The 24407-nt window shown below is 44.8% G+C and overlaps 1 protein-coding gene, 1 long non-coding RNA gene and 1 other non-coding gene across 5 annotated transcripts in view; 2 read left to right on the top strand and 1 right to left on the bottom strand.

Annotated features, from left to right (window-relative positions):
• The window catches only part of AZIN2 (antizyme inhibitor 2), a 36967-nt gene extending 16654 nt beyond the window's left edge, over positions 1-20313 (top strand). Inside the window, exons 10-11 of one of the 2 annotated variants that reach the window (XM_072827178.1) lie at positions 14678-14892; positions 17470-20313. In XM_072827178.1, the coding sequence (XP_072683279.1) occupies positions 14678-14892; positions 17470-17608 (354 nt within the window). In that variant the 3' untranslated portion in view covers positions 17609-20313. Of the gene's footprint in view, positions 1-6150; positions 13569-14677; positions 14893-17469 lie in introns of those variants that run through there. The other variant, XM_072827179.1, reaches the window with a different exon arrangement.
• LOC140633959 (uncharacterized) lies at positions 1064-23862 on the bottom strand. Of its 2 annotated transcripts, none has more exons than XR_012031551.1 (4): positions 23410-23862; positions 20105-20337; positions 19894-19980; positions 1064-17909 (listed from the first exon to the last, which is right to left on the bottom strand). It is a non-coding gene; the product is annotated as an uncharacterized lncRNA (long non-coding RNA). The 2 variants fall into 2 exon arrangements; XR_012031550.1 differs by having other exon boundaries at positions 20105-20222; positions 23410-23816.
• On the top strand, positions 4857-4963 carry LOC140634584 (U6 spliceosomal RNA). Its single transcript, XR_012032009.1, has one exon. It is a non-coding gene; the product is annotated as a U6 spliceosomal RNA (small nuclear RNA).
• Positions 23863-24407: the final 545 nt, after the last annotated feature.

Here is a 24407-nt window from a genome sequence, read left to right as displayed (position 1 = left end):
TTATCATTTTACTGCCTCATTCTTTTGTGTCTTCCCATGCAAAGTACCCACTGTTTTGACTCATGTATTACCTTTTTTTTATACAGGTTTTTTTCTTTTTTTTTTCAAGATTTTATTTATTTATTCATGAGAGACATAGAGAGAGAGAGAGAGAGAGAGGCAGAGACACAGGCAGAGGGAGAAGCAGGCTCCATGCAGAGCCTGATGTGGGACTTGATCCCAGGACTCCAGGATCACACCCTGGGCCGAAGGCAGGCAGTAAACCGCTGAGCCACCTGGGGATCCCCTCTTTTTTTTAATATCATTTTTTCTTCTATTGTGGTAAGAGCATTTAATGTAAGATCTACTCTTGTAACAGATGTTTAAGTGTATGATCCAGTACTGTTATCTATAGGCACACTGTGGTTCAGCAGATCTCTAAGAACTTGTTCATCTTGTGGAGCTGAAATTTCATGTCCATTGGTTATCAACTTCCCATTTCCCCCTCCCATCAACCCCTGGCACCCACACTTCTATTCTTTGTTCCATGAGTTTGATTATTAGACACCTCATATAAATACAAGCATGCAGTATTTGTCTTCATTTCAGTTAGCATAATTTCCTCAACATTCATTCACACTGTTGCATGTTGCAATCTTTGATAAGGTAGATAATATTCCATTGTATATAGATACAGCATTTTTTTTAATCCATTCATCCATCCAGGGACATTTAGGTCTTGGCAGCTGTTAATAGAGCTGCGATAAACACAGGACTGCTAATACCTCTTAGAGATCCTGATTTCAATTTTTTTTGGATAAATACCCAGAAGTAGGATTGCTGGATCACATTTAATTTTTTGAGGAACCACCATTCTGTTTTCCATAGTGACCGAATCATTTTGCATTCCCACTGGCAGTGCACCAGGGTTCCGATTTTTCCACAACATTGTCAACCCTGGCCATCTTTTCTTTTTTGAGAATAGCCATCCCAACAGGTGGGAGGTGACATTTCACTGTGGTTTGGATTTGTATTTCTTATTTGATTAATGATGTTAAGCCTCTTTTCATGTGCTTGTTCACCATTCATATGTCTTCTTTCATGTAGTTTTGGCACATTAAAGTTTATTCCTAAATGTATTTATAATTTGTTTTTTTTACTTTACAAAAAGGATGTTATGATGTATGTAACCTTTTGGAACTGTTTAAAAAAATGTACTGCACAGTCTAAGATGCATCTCCGCTGCTGTATGTGCTTTAGGTCCGTCCCTTTGACTGCTGGTTTACACTGTTGGCAAGCACGCTGCAGCTAATCTGTCTGCTGTCCTCTCAAGGCACTAGGTTGTTTCTAGGTCTTCCCTACTGTGAAATCTGCCACTCTGAATGTTCTTGTTTGTGCCTCTGTGACACAAGAGCAAGGGGTGGAATCACTGGGCATAGCTAGGACACATGAATGTTCAGCTTTCAGAAGACAGTGCCAGATAGTTTTCCAGAGCAGTTGTACTACTTGAGGATCCCACCAGCAGTATCTAAGAGACTGGATGGATCTACATTTTCCCTAACACTTGGTCTTGTCAGACTTTCAACATTTGAATGGATGTGAAATGGTTTCTCCTGTCTTGATTTGCATGCTCCTGTTTACTAATGAAGTTGGATATTCCTTTGTATATTTATTGGACACACATATTTCCTCTTCTTTCAGATGCTTTGTAACCTTCTCTTCAGTTACTGCCCTTTGTATCTGAGCCTCTCTATCCAGCAGCCTGCACTCACTGCCCCTGCTCCCTCAGCTTTCATTCCCTCTTAAAACCTTCCCAATGGGACATTAATTGCACAGCTATAAAGAAGATACTCTTGAAAGTTCCTTGCATGCAGCTAGCCCAATGGTGGCACCTCTGTCTTCAGCAGCTGATCTTTCTCCAACTTCACGCTCTTGGCTTTGCCTCTTCCTCTGTCATTCTCACCTTGTCTCTCTAGCATGTTCCCCATTGCTCACCCCCTGAATGTTGACTCTCAGATCTCCATTCTCGAGCCTCTTCTCTGCCTACAAGCATTTCCTAGGTGAGTTCTTCCAGCCTGAAGTTTTCAATATCATCTATAGTCTCATCATTTTCAAATTTATATCTCTAGTCTGCACTGTCCTCCCAAGCTCCAGACTTCTGTATCCACTGACCCACTTGCTATTTCTACTGGGTGTCTTAAAGGCACTCAAATTTATCTTGTTCAGAACTGAACTCTTGATTTCCAACCTAAACTTCTTTCTTCCCACAATTTTCTCTCAGTACAGCACAGCCACCCATCCAGCTGTTCAAGCTGTAGTACTTTGGTATTATCCTCAATTCTTGCTTCCTTCTCTCCCCTCAGGCAGTTCACCTGCAGTTTTTCAGTCTAATTCCAGAATATACTTGGAATGCATCTGATTTCTTCCCTGCCACCAGGGCAGAGTGCAAGCTGCCATCATCCCTTCCTGGGCCAGTGTAGCAACCATTAACTAATCTTCTTGCCCTGATTCCTGCCTTCTTGCTATTATTTTCCACACTGTTGACAAAGTGATTTATTAAATACCCAAAGATCATATCTCTTCTCTGCTTAAAACTTTCAGTGGCTCCCTGTTACTCTTAGAATAGAACCTAAACTTCTTACCCTGGCTTGCAAAGCTTCTGCCCACATCTTTAGCAACATCTATCCCCACTGAGCCCCTCACTCACCTGCTCCAGTCCCAGTAGCCTCCTTTCTGCTCCTGGACCACCTAAGCTCCTTCAGACCTAGGGACCATTGTATTCACCTGACGAAATGCTCTTCCCCTTGCTCCTGAAATGATCTCCTTATTCTCGTCTGGTATGTCTCAGGTTGGATGTTACCTCTCCAGGGAAACCATTCCTGATTACTCTCTCTAAAGTGGGCTTGCTTCTCCCTACCAGATAATTTTGTTACCCTGCTGATTTTCTTCATAGTATGTCAGAATCTGAAGTTATTCTTATTTGTTTTTGTTTCCTTGCTTATAACCTGTCCTCCCCACTAGCATGCAGGCTCTGTGAGGGCAGCCACTTAGCCTGCCTGTTCCTTCTGAATTCCCAGGATCGGCACAGTGCCTGGTACACTATAGGTATTTGATAACTACTTGTTGAATGTATGATGAATGAATAGATCTCCCAATAAGCTATGAGCCCCTTGAGGACAGAGATTGTTTCCCCAGTGCAAGACTTGGCACATAGTAGGTGCTGTATGTTGGAATTGAGTCAATCTTTAAAAATTACAGGAGCAACCCAAAATTTAAAGGAACAAAGGAGGGAGGAGCTCTGCAATGCAATTTATCTATAATGTCAACCCCTTTTTCACCAGACACACCGAATGGCATGTGGCTGTGGACCTCACATTCACTGGTGGCCGGTGAAGCCACCATGCACTTATTGCAGCATGTCCTGTTCTAAGCACTTTACATGGCATTACTCTATCTTTATGATAATCCTATACGTGGATACTGTTATGAGACCCATTTTACAGATGAGAAAACTGAGGCATGGGGCTGAAGCAACTTGCTCAAAGTGTACAGCTAACAAAGGGTAGAATTTTTTAACTGCAGACTGTGAACTGCTTGGGGTATGGTGCATAACTTATTGTCTTTGATTACCTGGGTGTTGCCAGAGAACAGGCTCTTAACTACTTTCCTGTAAAATTATTGACTCCAGATAAAATCTTCCTATTACTGGGCATTTGGACGTGGCTAATTTTTTTGAAAAAGATTTATTTGTTTATTGGAGAGCGAGAGAGTGAGTGTGTGAACGCGGGGGAGGGGCAAAGGGAGAAGGGAAGCAGACTCCCTGCTGAGTGCGGGGCTCAGTCCCACGACCCTGAGATCATGACCTGAGCTGAAACCAAGAGTTGGATACTCAACTGACTGAGTCACCCAGGCACCCTGGACATTGCTAGTTGTTGCTTATTATTCATTCATGTGTTTGTGAGAACTACCTCTGCCTAGAATGCTCTTTGTTAGTGTGTTTGTGTGACTGGCTCAAGTTACACACTGATGGTGGATTCCCTTTAAAAAAAAAAAACTGTTTTCTGGGCAGCCCGGGTGGTGCAGTGGTTTAGCGCCGCCTTTGGCCTGGGATGTAATCCTGGAGCCTGGGATCGAGTCCCACATCCAGTCCTGCATCGAGTTCCACATTGGGCTCCCTGCATGGAGGCTGCCTTTCTCTCTGCCTGTGTCTCTACCTCTCTCTCTCTGTTTCTCATGAATAAAAAATTAAAAAAAACAAACAAACCTGTTTTCTTATGATGAGTCCCTAAAATAGGATTACCAGGTAAAAAGTTATGAGCATTTTCAGGTCTCTTGATACATATTGCCAGATTGTTTTCCTCAAAGTTTGGCCCAATCTGTACTGTTAGCAGCAGGCTCATTTCATAATAAGCTCACTAGCAGTGCATGCTGTGACTTTTTCTTGTTGGCTAATTTATCTGAAATGGTATATGTCTCAGTATTTCTTTCATTTCTGTCTTTTTGACAGGTATAAAGCATTTTATTTGTTGTTTTATTTTTTATGTCAATATCTTTTTATATCCTCCATTTACCTAATTTGGAATTTCTCTTACAAACGAAGATGAGCTTGTATATGCATGTGTGTGTTTGTGTGTGTATGTGTGTGTGTGTATTTCATATAATATTTGACACAAATAGTTTTTTTCCTCAGTCTGTTGGTTTTAGTTTTGTGATTCTTTGTTATTCTTTCATAGAAGTTTCAACATACTATCATGTGTCTTAACTAAGTGCACTGCCATTAATAGGGAATTTGTCCCTATTTACCTTTTGTGCTCTGCAAGTTATAGATTACATTTATTTTATACATATTTTTTTCTATTGTAGAAATAGAATGTGTTGTGCTGGCTTTGGCGGCATATATACTAAAATTGGAATGATACAGAGAAGATTAGCACGGCCCCCGTGCAAGGATGACATGCAAATTTGTGAAGTGTCCCATAAATTAAAAGAGAGAGAGAGAAAAAATGTTTATTAGGGAAAATCTAGTGCAAACGCCCATATAAAGTGATCCTTTAAGCCCACCATTTAGAGATGATTATTGTTAAAAATTACTTTCTTTTTCTTTTTTTAATGTCAATACACATTATTTTTTAACTTTGAATAAACCATATATTGGAAAGTATGGTTTTCTTTAAATGCTGATATGTTACATGGACTTTTTTAAAAGATTTTATTGATTTATTCATGAGAGACAGAGAGAGAGAGAGAGAGAGAGAGAGAGACAGAGACACAGGCAGAGGGAGAAGCAGGCTCCATGCAGGGAGCCTGATGTGGGACTTGATCCTGGGACTCCAGGATGACACCCTGGGCCGAAGGCAGGCGCTAAACCGCTGAGTCACCCAGGGATCCCCAGGTGGACTTTTTAATGTATAAACATTTTAAATGTTCATGGAGTGGTCTAAAATGACATATATTTAGGGTTAAATATACAATTTAGCAACTATGTACTGGCATTTTATTTTTATTATTATTATTTTTTAATATTTTATTTATTTATTCATGAGAGACACAGAGAGAGAGGCAGAGACACAGGCAGAGGGAGAAGCAGGCCCTATGCAGGGAGCCCAATATGGGACCCAATCCCGGGTCTCTAGGATCACGCCCTGGGCCAAAGGCAGGCACTAAACTGCTGAGCCACCCAGGGATCCCCAGTACTGGCATTTTATAAATGCAAGGTATAGTTGGGTGTAGGAAGGGACCCAGAGGGGGCAAGTACCACAGGAGTTTAATAAGAATCTTGGGACCCCAAATCCAGGGCACAAGCCTCAGTCACTCCACTCTGTCTGGAGATCCTCTCTCTATTGACAGGATTGGGCTTTCTTAACTTGCCTATTGTGTTTTATTCTAGTGATTTATGGTTATGAAGCGTGACTCTGTCTTGAGTGTGCTGCAATAGCATTGTTAAATGTGGATCTGGCTAGTTTTTGTCTTAAAAATTCTTAACTTATGATTTCAACTGCTTTTTTGTTTTATTACTGCTTTGCCATACTGTACAGTAATTTTATTTTTTTCATCTCTTGTCTTTATCCTGTTTTTTGATAATTTGTTTTCTTTGTTCAGCCTATTCCATAGTGTTTTCGCAATAGCTTTGTGTTGTGTTTAGAAAACCAGTAGGGTGCCTTCTATTTCCAGCAATGTGGCAGTCTAGATACTCTGAACAGCCTCCCCACTGACAACAAAGAAAACTGTATCCTGACTTACAAGAAAGCAGGGGATTCTTCAGAGGTCAAAATTAAGTGAAAGCAGGCATCTCCACTTTGAGTAAAAGCCAGCCTATTCTCCACCCACTAGCCAGAGGAATTCTTTTAAAATGTAAGTCAAATCATGTCTAGCTTTATTAAAATTGCCTGAAACCCTGCCCTGGCTCCTGTCTCACTCCAAATTAAAGCAAAAGCCCTCCAGGGGTTTCTAAGACCCTTTGTGATCTGCCCCTGTCTCCTCTCTGATCCCCTCCCTCACTACTTTCCCTCTTGCCCATCCTATCACAGTCATGGCAGCCTCTCTGCAGTTCCTCATGGAACAGTTCCTCATGGCATGTCCCTGCTTTAGCATCTTTGCACCAGCTTTTCCTTCTTCCTGGATCACCTTTCTTCCAGGTACCACACAGGCTCATTCCTTTACCTCCTTTGCATCTTTGCCTGAGGTCATCTTTTCAGTGAGGCCTTATACTTTATCCTTAATACTGCCACCTGCCCTTCCCCCTGCTCTGTGCTTTCTTTGATTCAGTATCATTTATTATCTCTTAATTTACTTCTTTATTTTGTTGTTTGCCTCCCTCCTGCTGGACTGTAAACACAATGAGAAGAAGGACTTTGTCTCTTTTTTTCACTAGTGTGTCCCAAGCATGTAAAATAGTGGCTATTCTAATATGTATTAAATGAATTCATTAACCCAGAGAGAAAACCCGACTTTGAAACTGGCTTTCTCTCTGGGAGTGTATGCTGACCCCTTGGGGTGTTGGTCTTTGGTTTTGATAGCTGCATGGGTTCCTAAGGGACTCAGTCGGGATGGACAATCTGATAGAATCCCTCGCATAAAGCTGTGAACCTGAAAAAAGTACCTAATCATCAGTGTAAGGGTAAACCAGAAAAACACCTATCCCACAGAGGAGGACAGCAAAAAGACATTTTTTGGATCTTGGTAGTGGTAAGAAGAAGATACAAAATGGATACTTTAGAGCCATAAGCTAGCCTTTTTTTTGGCTTTGTTGCCCAAATTCATATTCAGACAACTGTGTTGTCTGAAAAACGTCAAGGCTAGAATTTATTTTACCTTTCAGAAGCAAACACAATGTCCCTCTGGAGTAGAAATCTTTAGCCTAGGCTTTTAAGAATTCTCACAAGTGCCAAAGTACATGAGCTTGCAGTCAAAAAATTGCAAAACACAAACACCATGAGGGAAAACCAGCAGAATAGACAACAGAACCAGACCTACAATTATTTCATGTATTAGAATTATCAGATGTTAAAACAGAATGTTTATAATGTTTAAAGAAATAAGAAATTTAAAATGTGACCACTGTTATCAAGAGGTACTTGATCACAGGGTAGTTCATGTGGTTAGGCCTCCAATTTTTTATTTTGACTCAGGTCATGATTTCAGGGTCGTGAGATCAGCTCTGCCTTGAGCTCTGTATCAGGCCCTACACTGGGTGTGGAGCCTGCTTAAGATTCTCTCTCTCCCTCTCCTTCTGCCCCACCACAACTGGATCTCAGGGGTAGCCTGCTGCTGAGTGGAGGAGAAGCTTGCTGGAGGGCATGGGCCAAGGCTGAACTGTGAGGACCACTGAGGTGAAGGCTACCATACCCTTGTACACTGAGCCATAGGGACTACACAGAACACAGTATGATGAAAGAGTGAAAGTCTCTTTTTCCTGATCTGTCCTTGTAATATCTTTCCAGCAATCTCTGTTGACAAAACTTAACATAGAGCTACCTGGCAAGGGTTCAGCTCCAGTACCACAAAGCAAGGCAAAGAAAGGTGAATTGGGAGCTGAGAGGCAATAAGTTAGTAACTGGCAGAGAGTCAATAGAATGGCAGAGAGGAAGACCTGTTTTCAGATTTAGGAAATCCAATGAATCCCACACATAGGCAACATATTAATGAAACTGAATACTGAAGACAAAGAGAAGATCTTAAAACTAGTGATAGAAATGAGACAGAAGACTACCTATAGAAGAATGACAGACTTAAAGCTTTTCTCCCATAATAATGAAGGTAGGAGATATTAGAATAGCAGCTTTAATATATCAACCTAGAATTTTGTATCCAGCAAAATTGTTTTTCCAGAATGAGTATGAAATGTAGGCATTTTCAGACAAGCAAATACTGAGAATAGATCTTCACTAATGAAAGTTCTAAAGGATATATTTCAGGCATAAGGAAAATGATTCCAGATGGATGGTCTGAGTTGCAAGAAGGAATGGTGACCAAAGATAGCTAAATATGAGGGTTTATCCAAAGGATCACTGACTGTCACCACCACTACCACCACCAATAATATTTTTGGGGTTAAAAACAGTTTTCAGTTATGATTAGGCTCTGCTGTGAGTAGCAGATCCCAAGTTACCTGACTTGAACAAGATATCGAGGCTTATTTCACTCTCATGTAAATGTCTGGATGTAGGCAATTCGGAGCCTACATCCATCGGAGGTTTGGTGGTTTAAGCATATTGCTTCCAGTTGTACCTATTTCTAGGTGTCATCATCTTGCTGGGGCTAAGATCTTAGTCCCATGGCCATGAATACCTGTAAGGAATGTTAGCAACATGGTCTTTCTAGGTGGTCCTGTGTCTAGCAAAAATTGAGGATTGGAAGTGTTGGTGTAGGCAATTAGCAGCCTCTGCCACAAATAAGATAAACTAAAACACTGGACAGCAATAGAATATAAGTTGGGAAGTAAAGGAACCAAGTTGGTGTTCTAAGGTTTTTAACTGAGAGGAAGATATTGTTTAATTTTAGACTTTAAGTTAGGCATGCATGTTAAAATGTAAATGTTTAGAATAACCATAAAAGAATATAGATAATATAATGGATAATAGATTATACACAATAAAAATATATATCTATATAAATAGATAATATAATTGCCAACATTGAAGGTAGTTGAAATGGTTTAGTTTGGACACCGTCATAAAAAAAATAAACAACATAGTTGAGACCACAGGAAAACCCAATATATATCTGGAAACTTGTTTTTCGACAAGGCTTGAAAAGCAGATCACTGAGGATAGTTTAATATATGGTGCTGGGACATCTGATTGTCTATATGCAAAAAATGAAGTTGAATCCCTATCTCAATGCACACATGAATATAAATCCCAGGAATCCATATAGGAGAATATCAGTTTAACCTTGAAACAGGGAAGAACAGTGAAGAATCTCTTAGAAACCAGAAAAGGAAATGACTGATATTTGTCTAAATTAAAACAAAGAGCTTCTGTTCATCTGTCAGCAAAAGGAAAGAGGCAATCACACCCTAGGAGAAAGTATGGAAACATATATACAACTGGATAAGAGATCAGTACACAGAATATATGAAGGATTCTTACATAAGAATCTTAAGAAAATAATAAGAAAAGCAATACGAAATGGAAATCAATAGAGAGATATAGACAAAATACATTAACAGGCAGTTCACAGAGGAGGAAATCCAAATAGAAAAATGACAAACTGCCCAACCTCGTTGATAATCAAGGAAACATGAACTCAAATGAAAAGGAGACACCATTTTCTACTGACTAGATTAGAAAAAAATTAAAGGCATGACAATATCAAGAGTTGGTAAGGGTATAGAGTAGTTGGATCTCTTAGACATTGACAGGTAGGAGTTGGTATTTCTATTTTGAGAAACAAGTTGTCACTACTCAGATAAAGTGAGATATGTGTATACCCTACCTTCCAGCAAGTTCTTAGATATATATTGTCAAGAAACTCTTGGCATGTGAATTTGAGGATATATATGAGGAATGGTCACAGGAGCAATTTTTATAATATATAACATTGGAAACAACATTAACATTTGTTGGCAGGGTAATAGATAATAAATTACTGTGTATTCCATATAATGAATTGGATGCAGCATGTTGTGAATTAAGGGTATATATATATATATATATATATATATATATATATCAGTTGGATGAATCTTGGGAATGTAAGTTTCAACAAAAAAAGAAAATTGCCGAGATTACATACTCTATAATTTGATTTTACACAAATTTCAAAAGTGTACTAAACTAAATACTGTGCTAAACAGAGCAGGAGAATAATGAAAACAAAATTCAGGATAACTGCTACCTTTGGAGGGGGAAGGGAAGTGGCATGTCATTGGGGTGGGCCACATGGGGGTTTCAAAGATATTGGAAATTTTATATTTATTTAGCTGGTGGTGGGTACACTGATATTCATTTTATTGTTATTCTTTCTATCTTAAACATGGTACAAATATTTTTTGTAGGAATTAAATATTTAATAAAAATGGAGTCTGTCATTATTGCTTATTAGTATTCTTTGATAGGCTCACATTTATTCTATCATGCCACTTATAACATCCAGAAAAATATCTTGGGGATTTCAATTAGCCTACTTAATCTATTTATTAAATAGGAGAGAATTCTCTATTTTGCTTTATTAAGTTTTTCCAGCTAGGAGAAGTAGAGCTCTTGTATTTTATTTCTCTCATTAAGGTTTTATTATTTTCTTTGAATAAGTTATTGTGGGCCAAGTACATCCAAGAATTTAATAACATAATGCTTTCATTACTATTGTGAATGGAAACATTTGCCTGTGTTTCTGAGCTGAGACAACGGCTTGCATGCTGAGACACATTGATTTTCCCCGAAAACTATCCCCTTTCCTTTGGATTTTCTAGGTAGGCAAACATGTTATCTGCAATATGATTTTTTTTTTTTTTTTAGATTTTATTTATTCATGAGACACCACAGAGAGAGAGAGGCAGAGACCTAAGCAGAGGGAGAAGTAGTCTCCCTGTGGGGAGCCCAATGCGGGACTCAATCCTAAGACCCCAGGATGCAGACAAGCAAATACTGGATCACGACCTGAGCCAAAGGCAGATGCTCAACCACTGAGCTACCCAGGAGTCCCTGCAATGTGATTTTTTTTTCCATTTTCTATATATTATACCTTTTTGTTTCTTTTTCCCCCCCTAATAGCTATTGCCCACACATCTCATGATATATAAAATAGGAATGGTGACAGAAAGCTTCAGACTTGGAGTCAGAAGACATGGGTTTGAGTCCTGACTTTACCATATAATAGCTGAGTAACTTTAGGCAAGTTAACTTATCTCTCTGAGCCTGTTTCTCCCGTTTCTTCGTCTGGAAAATGAAGAGTTGAACTTAATTACTAAAGTTGGTTTTGGTTCTGAAATGAGGCCATTCTAATGTATATCCATTAAGTTAGAGTTACCTCTTTAAATAGTCTCTGCTTTGCAGGGCTTGATTTTGTTTTGTCTGTAGTTGTAATCAAGAATAGATGCTATAGGCTATTGAATGCCATATTGACATATACTGAGAAAATTAGATTTGCATTGTGGATCTATATTTTCCATATTATGATGAAGCCGGTGGTCGCCTTGCTCATATTGTTCCTATCTTCCATAGAGAAATAAATCACTGAAGGTGATTCTTTGGCTATGAGCGGAGATTTGGTTAGTATGGTTTTGTTTTAGATTTTCCTGTATGTTCACAAGTTAAATTCTGACCATATGTTTTTGTTGTTTTCCTTTTTGTGTGTTGCCCTTGTTCGTTCCATTTTTTTAAAAGATATTTTTGTGCACTTTATGTAGAATAGGGATTATTGCTTTGTTTTTAAGAGTTGGGGAATTATTTAAGGACTCCATTAGGACCATTAGACATTATAAATGTTTGACCTTGTTTCTTCTGTGGATTCAGTCACTTATTGGGCCTCTTTGAGGAGGGCAGCCAGTTGATGCAGCGAGGAGGCCCCTTGTCTGGGACCACTAGGGAGATCTGCTATTAACTCAATCCAGAACCTGGAGCAGGTCACTTCCTCTCTCCGACTTTTCTCATCTGTAAAATGGGGGCTGCAGCTGCCTCTCAGATGAGGTGTGAAGTCGTAGTGGGCATGCTCTGTAAACTCTGCCCTCTCTCACAGAGGGGCCTGGTAGCAGATTGGGCAGCTTTATTTTTACAGGTGCTTGTCCGTTTCCACTCAATTTCCAGACTCATAAAAAGAGCTAAGACTTAATAAGCCTGTCACCACATGCTTTTGGAATATTTATTTTGCAGATTCTTTTTTTTTGTTGTTTCCTTTTTTTCTTAAAAAACGGGGGGGGGGTGCTTTAAATAGCAAAAGGGTAGCTTTGCATTATTTCCTGTGAAGTTAAAGTTTTTTTCCTCTGATTTTATTTATACCACTAATAAGAAGAGAACTCTTATTATAATGCAAGGGTGTCTTTTCTTTTTTACTTTATTGTCAAAGAACCTTTGGAACCTCTTTTCTCGGGATCCTCATGGATTCATTTATAGAGCATTTTCCCCTCAAAGCTTTGAAAGTTAGCTTAATGTTTTTTAAAGTGGAGCTAAGGGAAATAATTCAGAGCAACTGAGATTAATTTTACTTATTAACAGAAGGCTCACAAGCAAGAATGTTAAGTTATATGAACAAGGATATATGTGTTTCTCTTTACTAGAATATATACTTCCCAGCTCCTAGATTGGAGCCCAGCACATAGTAGGTGCTCAATAAGTATGTGCTGAGTGACTCATGAATATGGATAGCTTGAATTTTTTACTTTAATATGTACATGTTTTTATTAATGAGACTAATGGCTTATTAATTTTTAATCATATACATGAGTATTATTTCTGCTTATGGAATCTGTAGTTTTTCTCAATTTTATTCATTCCTGCTGCTGGCTATGGTATTGGAACATTTTTTCTTTTTCCTCTATTGGTCTTCTCCATTACCTCCTTTATTTTTTTTTATTAAAAAAATTTTTTTTAAGATCTTATTTATTTATTCATGAGAGACACACAGAGGGATGCAGAGGCACAGGCAGAGGGAAAAGCAGGCTCCATGCAGGGAGCCAGACGTGGGACTTGATCCTCCATGCAGGGAGCCTGACGTGGGACTTGATCCTGTGTCTCCAGGATCACACCCTGGGCTGAAGGTGGCGTTAAACCGCAGAGCCACCAGGGCTGCCCCCTCCTTCTCTTTAGATGGCTTCTATCAATCTCTTCTTTTTTTCTTCCTCCCTCCCTTTTTTTCCCCTTTCTTTTCTTCTTCTTCTCTTTCTCATCACTTATGTATTTCCTATTCGTTCATCTATTTAAAAGATATTATTCAAAAAAGTACCTACTCTATGCCAGACTGCTAGACACGGGGGAGAGGGAGAGTGAACAAGATGGTCATGATCTCTGGGGTCATGGAATTTATAGTCTGACAGGGAGAACAGGCCTGAGCAGATACATTTCACAAATACCTAATTATAAATTATGACAAATGCTATGAAGGCTAAGTTTGTTGGAGGGAGCATGGAGCTTTCAGAAAGGCTTTTCATGAAGTCATGGTAGCTGAGATCTAAAGGGAAATTAGGAGTTGATGGGGTTGGGGCCTCAGGGCACAACAGGGTGAGGAATGGGGTTGGGGGAAGGGAAGCAAGGTTTTCCTGAGAGCCCAGAGCCTTGGAGTAACTGGAATACAGTGAGCGTGTTGGGGATGAAGAAGGGGGCTAAAGGGCACAGTCAGGGTTCGTTCATGTCCACCTTTCTGTCAGGACTCCTCCTCTAGGACCTGCCTTGCAGGATCCCACACTGCACTGGTTGTCAGCAAGTGGTCTGTGTTACAGATTTCTTTTCTGGATTTTTAAGTCATTTAAGAAAACAATTTTAATTTTATGTCTTTGGGCAAACCATGTAACCTCTCAGAACCTCACTTTCTGAAATGAGATGAATTTGGTCTACCCCATGGAGTTCTTTGTGATCACCCTGTGATTATCTGCTAGAGGCCCATCTTCCTCCCAGGCTTGAGAGCCTGGCGGTGAGTGGGTGTTTCACACACCTGTATAATTCTGGCTCCTATGATGGGGCCTGGCATGGAATGAGGGTATCTGGGAGGCTGTCATAGAAGACGGAGCCCCAAGGCTGGGCCCAGAGGCCAAGATGGATTTGAGGAAGGGGGAAGGGCTGCAGAGGTATGGACAGACCCAGGGTCTGGAAAGTGGCAGATGGCCAATGAAGATCAGAGCAGAGAGGTAATAACAATAACAGTAATAATGATAGCGCTATCTTACTAGGCCCTTGTTATGTGCCAGACACTGGTTTAAATGCTCTACATATACTCATTTATCCTTTTAGTGACCCTGTGAGGTAGGTATTATAATTATTCTCATTTTACAAATGAGAACACTGAGGTACAGAGGGATTAAGTACCTTGCCCAAGGTCACATATCCACTAAGTGTTGAAGCCTGGATTGAAGACCAGGCATTATGGCTTCAGAATATATAACGTAATGAATGCAGAGAATTAGGAGTGGCTTAAATGCCAGGCTAGAAGGCCCTTCTGGGCTATTGTACTGGTTATGGGAGCCATGGAAAGCTTTAGAGGGAAGGAGTGCTAAGGCTGCACTCACTGTGCCCAGGAAAGCTGAAATGACTGTCTGTCTCTTCTGCAGAAATCATCCACGGAGCAGCCCCTGTACAGCAGCAGCCTGTGGGGCCCTGTGGCTGATGGCAGTGACTGCGTAGCTGAGGGCCTGTGGCTGCCACAACTACATGTAGGGGACTGGCTGGTCTTTGAGAACATGGGCGCCTACACCGTGGGCATGGGTTCCCTCTTTGGGGGGACCCAGACCTGCCGAGTCACCTATGCCATGTCCCGGGTGGCCTGGTAAGGGGGCCCTGCTGAGAAGGGAGTGGGGGAGGGCAAGGGAGCAGGCAGGGAACAAGAGAAATCTGAGATTTCAGACTGGTTTCCATGACATCCAGTTTGACAAGTACCTCCTGGCTGTTGATTCCCAGTAAGGCCTGTGCTTGGCACCTGGTGTGGCCACGAATGAGCTGGAGCTGGCCTTGAGGAGCTCAGCATCCTGTGAGAGACCCAGAGGAGCAGACAGGCACTTGTGATAATGGGGGGGGGGGGGGGGGGACACGGGACTGCGGAAGCTGAGAGCCCATTCTGATGCCCAGACCCAGTTCCCAGAGGAGGGAAGATGGTAGAAGAGTGGGAGTGAGCCGGCAAGAGGGAGCAGGGGGTTCAGGGCAGAAGGAACAGCGAGTGAACACGCTGCCTTCAGAAACTACCTGAGGTTGGTTGTGGCTGGAGAGTGCGCAGGGCTGGATCTGGGCAGGGCTCTGAGCAGTGGGGAGCATGGACTGATATGAAGCAGGTAAGTGACACATCTGGCCTGGATTTTAGAAAGACCACTCTGGCTACTGGGGGAATTACGGGAGGACAGGGGAGATTGCTCAGACTAGTGGGGGGCGGGGGGCTCTGTGGCCTGGGACTTGCCTGCTGGCTGAGCCTCCATAGGAAATATATACATTTGCCCTGCTTGCCTCACCAGGCCAGTGCTGGGATCCAGTGAGGCAGGAGGGGCACGAGACAGAAGTCAGATTTGTTGAACCCTTCTGTCTGGCCTTCTGTCAGGCATCGTATGATTATTTTCTCTCACCTGCACAGAATCAGTGTGATCACAAAGAGAGGTTTGTCCAGTGGGGGCTGGGAGAGGCCTGCAGAGGCAGGAGAAGTTGGAGGGACTTCTATGCTAGGCCTCAGGCTGAATCTAGCCTGTGTTCTGGGGGACATGCTAGGTGCTTGAGCACTGCGCCCCCCACCCCCAATAGTGCTACCAACCCCCGGCTGGTGTAGCTCAGCATCAAGGTCACATTTTATCCATCCACCCAACAGACCTTTGTAGTACTTGCTCCCTGCAGGGGCACAGGATGGGCTGATGCAACCATTGTGACATCAGGGGTGTTGTGACAAGGTCTGAAACAAACTTAAAGAAGCAACCACACAGGCCTCCTCATCCCATTCTGGCTCCATCATAAGCAAACACAGGCAGAGGTGTAGGGAGTCGGGTTATTCATTATTAGAGATGAAAAAATTTGATGTATTAAAATGGCTGTGCCAAGAAATTCCCCACGTCCAAGGAATTCTGCCAAAATGTCCTGCTTTAGAGCCTGGCTCTGTGCTAGGTCCTGAGGGGATAACAGCACCCAAGGCAGAGTGGTGACCTGCACACACAGACACTGGCACAGAGAGCAGAAAGATCACTGGGGAGAGACAGCCGGGTGGCAGAGGTGCCAGGGCTAGGGGAAGTTAGGTGCAGGAAAGCTGATGGTGGGGGGCAGTCTGGGCTGAGAGATGTGGGGGTTTGAGGCCAGTTCATTCAAAGAACTGCAAATAGTTGCACCTGGCTGGAGTGGCCTGTGCAGAAGACTGGATGGAGAAGGACCTTGGAGGCCCAGGCTGGAGTTGATCTTGAAGGCACTAGAGGGTCAGTCACTGATGCTTTTTAGGAAATTGGATCAACCCATTTTGACAGATAAGGAGACAGAGGGTTCTTGGCCTGGGAAGCCTCCTACAAGCCTGACTACTGACTTGCTGTTGAAGTGTCCATGTCAGCAAAGAGGGAGGCCTTCCTGCAGGTGGGAGACCAGGTTGGGCAGGGCCTGAGAGCAGACGGAAGCTGCTGACCACTCAAGTGCAGGTGTTTGCCTCCTGGAAAGATGAACCTGGGCCAGAATTGTCTGGCGGAGGCAGGGGCAGAGCAGAGAAACTGGATAGCCCCGGGTAGAGACAGTGGTGGCACTGGGAATGGAAAGAAGTGGCTACACCTGTGAGAAAGCTCAGGACCTGGGCTCAACAGGGATAGAATGGGCTGGGGAACAAGATTCCTGACTTGTGGCTGAGCAGCTGGTCAGATGGTGGAGCCATTTATCAACCTTGGTAGGTAGGTCTGTAGGATTTTGGAGAGGGGCAGGAGATGATTTTTTTTTTTTAAGTCCTATGCCTGGGATATAAAGAATGTGGGCTTTGGACTGAGAGAATTGGGTTGAATCCTGGTTCTACCACCTTCTAGGGATGTGACCTTGTACAGGTCACTTCCTTCTCAGTCTCAATTTCTTCACTGGTAAAATGGGGATAATAATGCTGCCCTTATGTGGTTTGGGGAACACAATTAGATACTATAAGGTGCCTGGCACAGTGTGTGGCATGTAGTCAGTGCTCCATAAATATGGGTTCCTTTTCCCTTACTGTGGAGGAAGACCACTGGGGAAAAGAGACCAGTGGGGAAAGAAGTCATCAGACTCATCCTCACTCCTGCACTAGGCTGGGCTCTGGGCCCAGGTGGGAACCCTACATACCAGGGGCTGGGACTTCTGGTGCAGGGAGCCTTCAGGAGCCCCTGGCCTGTGGGCCCCATGCTGGCTGCCTCCAGTGCCCCTCTCTTGCCTGCAGGGAAGCACTTCGAGGGCAGCTGCTGCCTGCAGAACAAGACGAGGACACCGAGGGCATGTGCAAGCCTCTGTCCTGTGGCTGGGAGATCACAGACACCTTGTGCGTGGGCCCTGTCTTCACTCCAGCAAGCATCATGTGAGCGGACCCTGTCCCCCCTCCGGAGAACTCCAGCAGGGCCGCAGAGATGCCTCTGGGAGATGTGGGAAAGGCAGCAGGCAGGGGCACCCTCTGGCCAGGACTCTGGTGCTCGCTCTGCTGCCCCCCACGCTCCACCTGTAGTGTTTCTGCCCTGTAAATAGGACCAGTCTTACACTCGCTGTAGTTCAAGTATGCAACATAAATCCTGTCCCTTCCAGCTGTGTCGCTTCCTCTGCAGCGCAAGGGGCCTGGTCAGCCAGGTGTGGGGGTGTTCTGGGGGTCTCCCTTGGTCTCCTTTCCACCTTTGTAAATATGAAGCAAATAAATATTTAGGTTTTTTAAAAATAACCCAGTGGAATCTAGCAGTTCAATTCACAAAGCAGCCCGGGCTAGGCCAGGGCTGAGACTTTCTCACCCTACACCGATGACCCCATGCCCTCTGCTTCAGTCCTGACCTAGCTGCAGTGTGGGCATCTCCCTCTGGCATCCAGCTTCTCTGACTCATCTCTTTCCTCTGCATAGGCTGCCATGCTTGATGTCATGAGGAAGAGTGAACTGTTAGGGGTTGAGGCAGGGGTCAGAATTACCATCCTACAGCCCTAGGGCTGCAGCTCCTGACTTGTGAGGGGCCTCTATGTGAACCCAACACCCAGCCTAAGGCCTGGCTCAATGTAGGGATGACATTACCTGACACAGCTTTGGAAATTCATAACAAAGATAGAGGGCAGATGGGTATTGGGAGATGTTCTGAGGAGACCCTGCCCCCTAACCGTCCCTGCAGGTCTGCAAGGCAGTAAGACTAATGCAGATATGGAGCGGCTGGTTTTGCTTATTCAGGTAGTAACTGCCAGAACAGGGCTGGCCATGGAACACTGCCATGTCCAGTGCCAAGGGCCCTTCAACTAGAAGTCCATTGTCAAGATAAAGGCTCCTTCACAGCGCTAGGGTCCCAGGCTATTCATCTGGGGTGTGTGGGCTGCTTAGCAAAGAAGATCAGATTCTAGAGTCCTCAGCTACAACAGGGTACCTGAAAGATTTTTCTTCTGCAATTAAAAAAACCCTTGAAATATAAAATTATCATGCCTTAAAACCCAAAGTATAGAATTCAGTTGTTTTTTAGTATATTTAGAGTTTGCACAACCATCACTACTGTCCAATCCAGAGCATGTCCATTTTCTTTAAGAAATTGGCATTCGTGCCTCATTTGCCCCTTCCCCAGCCCCTGGCATTCACTAATCTACTGCCCATCCTTGTGGATTTACCTGTTCTGGACATATCATTGAATATTTTTACCTTCACTTGAGCTTCTCCTAGGTAAGCCTGGTACGTGGGTCCCCCCCCCCCCCCGCACTGCCAAGCAATTCTCCGACACCAGCTGGGTGTCCAGCAATTCAATTTGATCCTGACACTATCTACCTGGAGATAGCTTCAGATCTCACAGGTTAAGGGCTCAGTCCTACAAGACTCCCCACTCTTCTCCCACTTCGGACACCAATCACCAAATCCAGGTTGTGACGTGTGTTGGGATGAACCGGCTATAGAGTGGAGGTTCCAATAACTCTCTTCCTTGGGTTCATTTAATTTGCTAAAGTGGCTCACAGAACTCAGGGAAACACCTTACTTACTGTATTACTGGTTTACTATGAAAGGATGTAACTCAGGAACAGCCAGAAGAGCTTCCTGGGGCAAGCTATGGAGAAAGGGTGCAGACCTTCTATGCCCTCTACAGGTAACATCACTGTCTCAGCACTTCCATGTGATCACCAGCTTGGAAGCTCCCCAAACCCCATCCTTTGGGTTTTCATGGAGGCTTCATTACCAAGCAAGACTGATTAAATTATTGGCATCAGTGACTGAACTCAATCTCCAGCCTCCTCTCCTCCCCAGAGTTTGGGGGTAGGATATAACAAAGGACACCTTTGTCACTCATCACTTAGGAAATTCCAAGGATTTTGAGATCTCTGTGCCAGGAGTAGGGATGAAAACAAAATATACATCTATTACTGTAAGTCATAATATCACACCTGGTCAGCTTGTTTCAGCGTCTCAGCCACTCCTGGGTCCTACATGTGGCTCTGAGGTCATCTAATGAGGCAATGTGTTCTGAGTGAACTGGGTGCTTGTCAAAAGCAGAGATGTTTTTTCCAGGCTAGGCCTGGTTTTTGATTATTTGACAATATATAGGCTGAAAGGTCAGGACACCAAGAGACTTGGAGACCAATCAGACAGGGACAGCATCACTACTGCCCATTGCTTATCCACCCACCACCAGGTTTTGCATCTTACACTGTGTGGGGCTCAGCCCTCATCCATGAGGCTAGTTCTGAGACTCCTTCCATTTTGATGGCCGAGCAGATCTGGAGCCGCTCATGCCTGTTTGGAGGAGAAGGAAGGAAGGCAAACACAGGTTCTGCTGGAACCGGCCATCTGCTTCCAAAAGCAGCAGATGCCCTGCTAAGACCTCTGGCTGCAGTGAGATCCAGGAAAAACTCATTACCTTGTCTGAGGCAGGTTCGCTGGGGAGATGCTTCTGTGGCTTTTAAAATGACAGCAGCTGGCACGGAGTTTGAACAGATTTTTCACTGGAGCCTTTCAAATGTTTCATGTTCCATTTGCTGCAAGAGTGTGAAATTTACTTTTCTGAGAAGGATATACACAGAAGTTGATGTGACTTGCTTGAGAATAATAAACAGTCATTTCTTTTCAGTTGTTTTTGTTTGTCATTTCCATCTTTTTGTGAAAAGAAGAGAAGAATACTAAATATCTGGAGAATGTTAAGGCCCTGATGCCTGTACAGGGGAATCTGACCTGGGTCTCCTGGAGCCCAGGCTGCACGGGCATTTGCATCCTTTGAACACCTCCCTAAGCACGCCACTAGCAGTGAACCTGCATGCTATGCTGGCTGCCCTGGAGGTCACTTTCCTGTTGGCCTCTCCCAGACCCATCCTGCCCTGGGACCTCACCTAAGGGACACGCTCCTCTCGACACCTCCCCACAACCCATCTGTGCCTCCTGAGGCTTCTCCCATGGGTTAACTCGCTTACTCACTCACTCTGGGAGGTTAATGGACCTGACCAAGCTGCCACCTCCCTCACCTAGGGAATGGCCCCCTCCTTCCCCCACCGTCCACTCTGCTCAGTGCTGGATCCAGTCGCCCCAGTGATTCCCATTTCATCGAACATACCATTTAAAGTCCTCATCCAACTCCTGACTCCCTCTCTCCTCCCTTGCTCACTACTCCCCAGACACAATGGCCCCTCCATTCCTCAAACACTCCATACATCGTACCCTTGCCAGGCCTGCATTTGCTGTCCCCTTTCTGAAATGACCTTCCCAGGTTATCTGGGGGGCTCGCCCACTCCATTCAGGTTCTACTCAAATGTTTTCCCTGGGTAACAGCTTCTCTGACCACTCTTTAGAAAACAGCACTTTCCAAGTCTCTCTCTCCTCCCTTAACTGGTTTTCTTTTTCTTCACAGTACCTATTGGACACACTCCATTACATGTTGTTCTGTGCATCATCTGTCAGCCCCTCCAGAATGTGAGCTTGGCTTTTTTTTTTTTTTCACTGCTAGGTCCTCACTACTTAGAACAAAGTAGGTGCTCAAAAAGCATGTATCAAATGGACAACTGAATAAACATAGCATCTGACCTGTCTGAATCTGTTTCCTCTTTTGTAAAATGGGGCTGCTAAATATATTTCCCTCAGAGGGTTATTGGTATAAAGTACTTGGCTCAGGGCTTGGCACATCATTAGGTCCTGACGAAATAAATGATGTTGAAAGGTTAATTCCTTGAGCATTTACCGTGGCCATGCCCTGTAGTAGAAGCTGATGATGCAGAGATGAATCCTCAAGGAACTCACAGTGCAGTGCAGTCAAAGAGAACCCTGAACGAGAGTGAGTCTGACTTTAATTCTGTAGGCGTTAGGAAACCCCATATGCTTCTGGAACAGAAGCACACAGGATCTTTGAGAAGACAATTGAAAGTATATTCAGGGCAGCCCCGGTGGCGCAGCGGTTTAGTGCTGCCTGCAGCCCAGGGTGTGATCCTGGAGACCCTGGATTGAGTCCCACGTCAGGCTCTCTGCATGGAGCCTGCTTCTACCTCTGCCTGTGTCTCTGACTCTCATTCTCTCTCTGTGTCTCTATGAATAAATAAATAAAAAATCTTAAAAAAAAAAAAAAAGAAAGTATATTCAAAAAGGGCAGAAGGCGGAGAGCTGTAGGGTTGGTGGTAGTACACACTTCCTTCACTCTACTTCATCCTGGTTAAGGCGGGCCCCACCAGGGAGACTTACAGAGGTCCCAGGGACACAAGATGCCATGCATGTCTGTCTATGCCTATTCTGGAGGGAGACCGTGGCCTTCTGGGTGTCATCCCTCTCTCTGGAAGCCCCCCCTGCCCAGGCCAGCTCATTCAGCTGTAAAGGGACCGCAGGGAAGGCAACAAGATGGGAGTTTCCACTCAACACTTTGCTCCATTTTAAATCCTCTTCCTGGCACCCCTGGGATGAACAGCTAAACCTGTGTAAATTCAACCAGCAAAATTAAATTGCCCAGCACAGCCTCCAGCAGTCAGAGGGAGCTTACTGAAACCTGAATCTGATCTTGTCAGTCCTCTGCTGAAAGTCCTTCAGTTGATTCCCACTGTGATGTCAATAAAAGCAAACTGCCCGAGACCTCCGCCTGCCTCTCTGATCTCGCCTCATACCACTCTGCTCTCACCATGCTCCAGCCTACTGGCCTCTTTTCAGTTTTATGTTTTTGCTGCAGCCAGGCCCTTACCCTTGCCATTCCCTCTGTGCTCCTGGACTGACTCATTCTCATTTTATTTTTTTAAAATACTTTATTATGAGAGACAGAGAGAGAGAGAGAGAGAGGCAGAGACATAGGCAGAGGGAGAAGCAGGCTCCATGGAGGGACTTGATCCCAGGTCTCCAGGATCACGCCCTGGGCCAGAAGGCAGACGCTTAACCGCTGGGCCACCCAGGCATCCCACTCATTCTCATTTTAAAGAGTCACCTTCAGGGACCCCTGGGTGGCACAGCGGTTTGGCGCCTGCCTATGGCCCAGGGTGCAATCCTGGAGACCGGGGATCAAATCCCACGTTGGGCTCCTGGTGCATGGAGCCTGCTTGTGTCTCTGCCTCTCTCTCTCTGTGACTATCATAAATAAATTAAAAAAAAAAAAAAAGGGTCACCTTCAATGTCACCTTCTTGGGAAGGCCTTTTCTGAATACCCTTGAACAAAGTGGCCCCTCCATCTGTTAGGTAGAGTCACATTTTATAAGAATGAAATCTTGAAGGCGTTATTTACGGTAAGAAACGCATCAAGACTATCCCTGAAAATCCTTAGAAAGCAATCCTGCACACCATTCCCTTTTTTTCTGCTCCTCTAACATGCCAGGCACCATTTCCTTAGAGGCCCAAAGAACTCCATGATCTCTCTCCCTCATCTCTTCAGGGCTTTGCTCAAATGCCTTCTCAGTGAGGCCTTTCTGACCACCACTCTTGAAAACGAACACTCCTACCCCAGCATTTTGTAGCCCCTCGGTACCCTTACTCTCCTCCCACCCCCACGCCCGCCCCATAGCTCACCCTTTGATGTACTCTATATTCTACTTGGAATTTAAGAAGGCAGAGCTCTCTTCACTGCCTGTCCCCAGTACCTAGACTCCGCCCTATACATAGCTGTTCCACAATTAAGTGTTGAAGGGAGCATCTTTCAGGTCTCAGCTTAGGGTACCTCTCCCTTTGGGTGGGGTAACGCTTCTCTAAGCACTCGCAGCATCCTGTATCTACCTGTATTAAAGAAATGTTGATCACAAGGTGATTTTTCTACTTCTCACACACTGGCTCATCTCACAAAGACAGGGAGCGTCTCCCAACTGCCTGTGTCACCTGGAGCTTGGGTTTGTGCTTGGTAGAGTAGGCGTTAGGTGTCGTCTGAATACGGGAGTCTTGGGGGAGGCGGGTGGGCATCTGGCCCCTTGGGCTCAGTCCCCGAGGAGCAGCCTGCATCCTGCAGGGGGCCGACCACTCACTGCCATGGACTGCGGGCTTCGGGGGCTGGGTTTTCTCACCGAACAGACGCGACAGCCGGGGGGCGACACCGCCACCCTGAGCCCGGAAAGCCGGCTTCCGGCCGTGACGTCACATCCGTGCCAGAGAGCCTCCGAGGCCTCGAGCCCCGTGCTCTCGCGCCCTCTGCCGGTCGGGAGGAGGACCTGCCCTCACCCACCGGAAGAGAGCGCGGAGTCCATTGGGTTCCGAGACCGACGCTCCAGTCTCCACCAATGGGAAGCCGACCTTTCGCCGTGGGCGGGGCTCTCACAGGAAAAGGGTCAGCCCGGGACAAAAGCGGCGTGGGAAGGCGGCGACCCGGCCTCCGCGGGGCGAGAGAGGCCGCAAGCGGCCCCGGAAGTGGGCTTGTTACCCAGCAGCTACTTCCGCCTCGCGCCTCGCTTACAAAGCGGGGGGGGGGGGGGGGGCCCGGGAGGAGAAGCCCCCGAGAGGGCCGTCGGCGGCTGGGGGGGCTCGTCCCCGGTGTCCCGCCCGCCCGCCCGCCCGGCCGTCTCACACCCGAGAGACGTCTGGGGAGTTCACGCAGAGTATCAGGGGCTTTGAACGAGTTCCTGACCTGGAGGCCGAGGTGTTTTTACGTCTTAAAACAATAAAAGAGTACCTCCTGCGTGCCGTGCCCCGCCTGTGCCCCTCGCTCGCTTTATTTCATTTAATCCGCACAAGCCTGGGAAGTTATTTTGACAGAATCGGACCCGGCCCTGCCGGTGCTGGCGTCC

The sequence above is a fragment of the Canis lupus genome, chromosome 5 (genome assembly GCF_048164855.1).
Source record: "Canis lupus baileyi chromosome 5, mCanLup2.hap1, whole genome shotgun sequence".
Classification (NCBI taxonomy): domain Eukaryota; kingdom Metazoa; phylum Chordata; class Mammalia; order Carnivora; family Canidae; genus Canis; species Canis lupus.
Note: the sequence above shows the minus strand (reverse complement) of the source record. Positions and strands in the feature narration are given on the sequence as shown.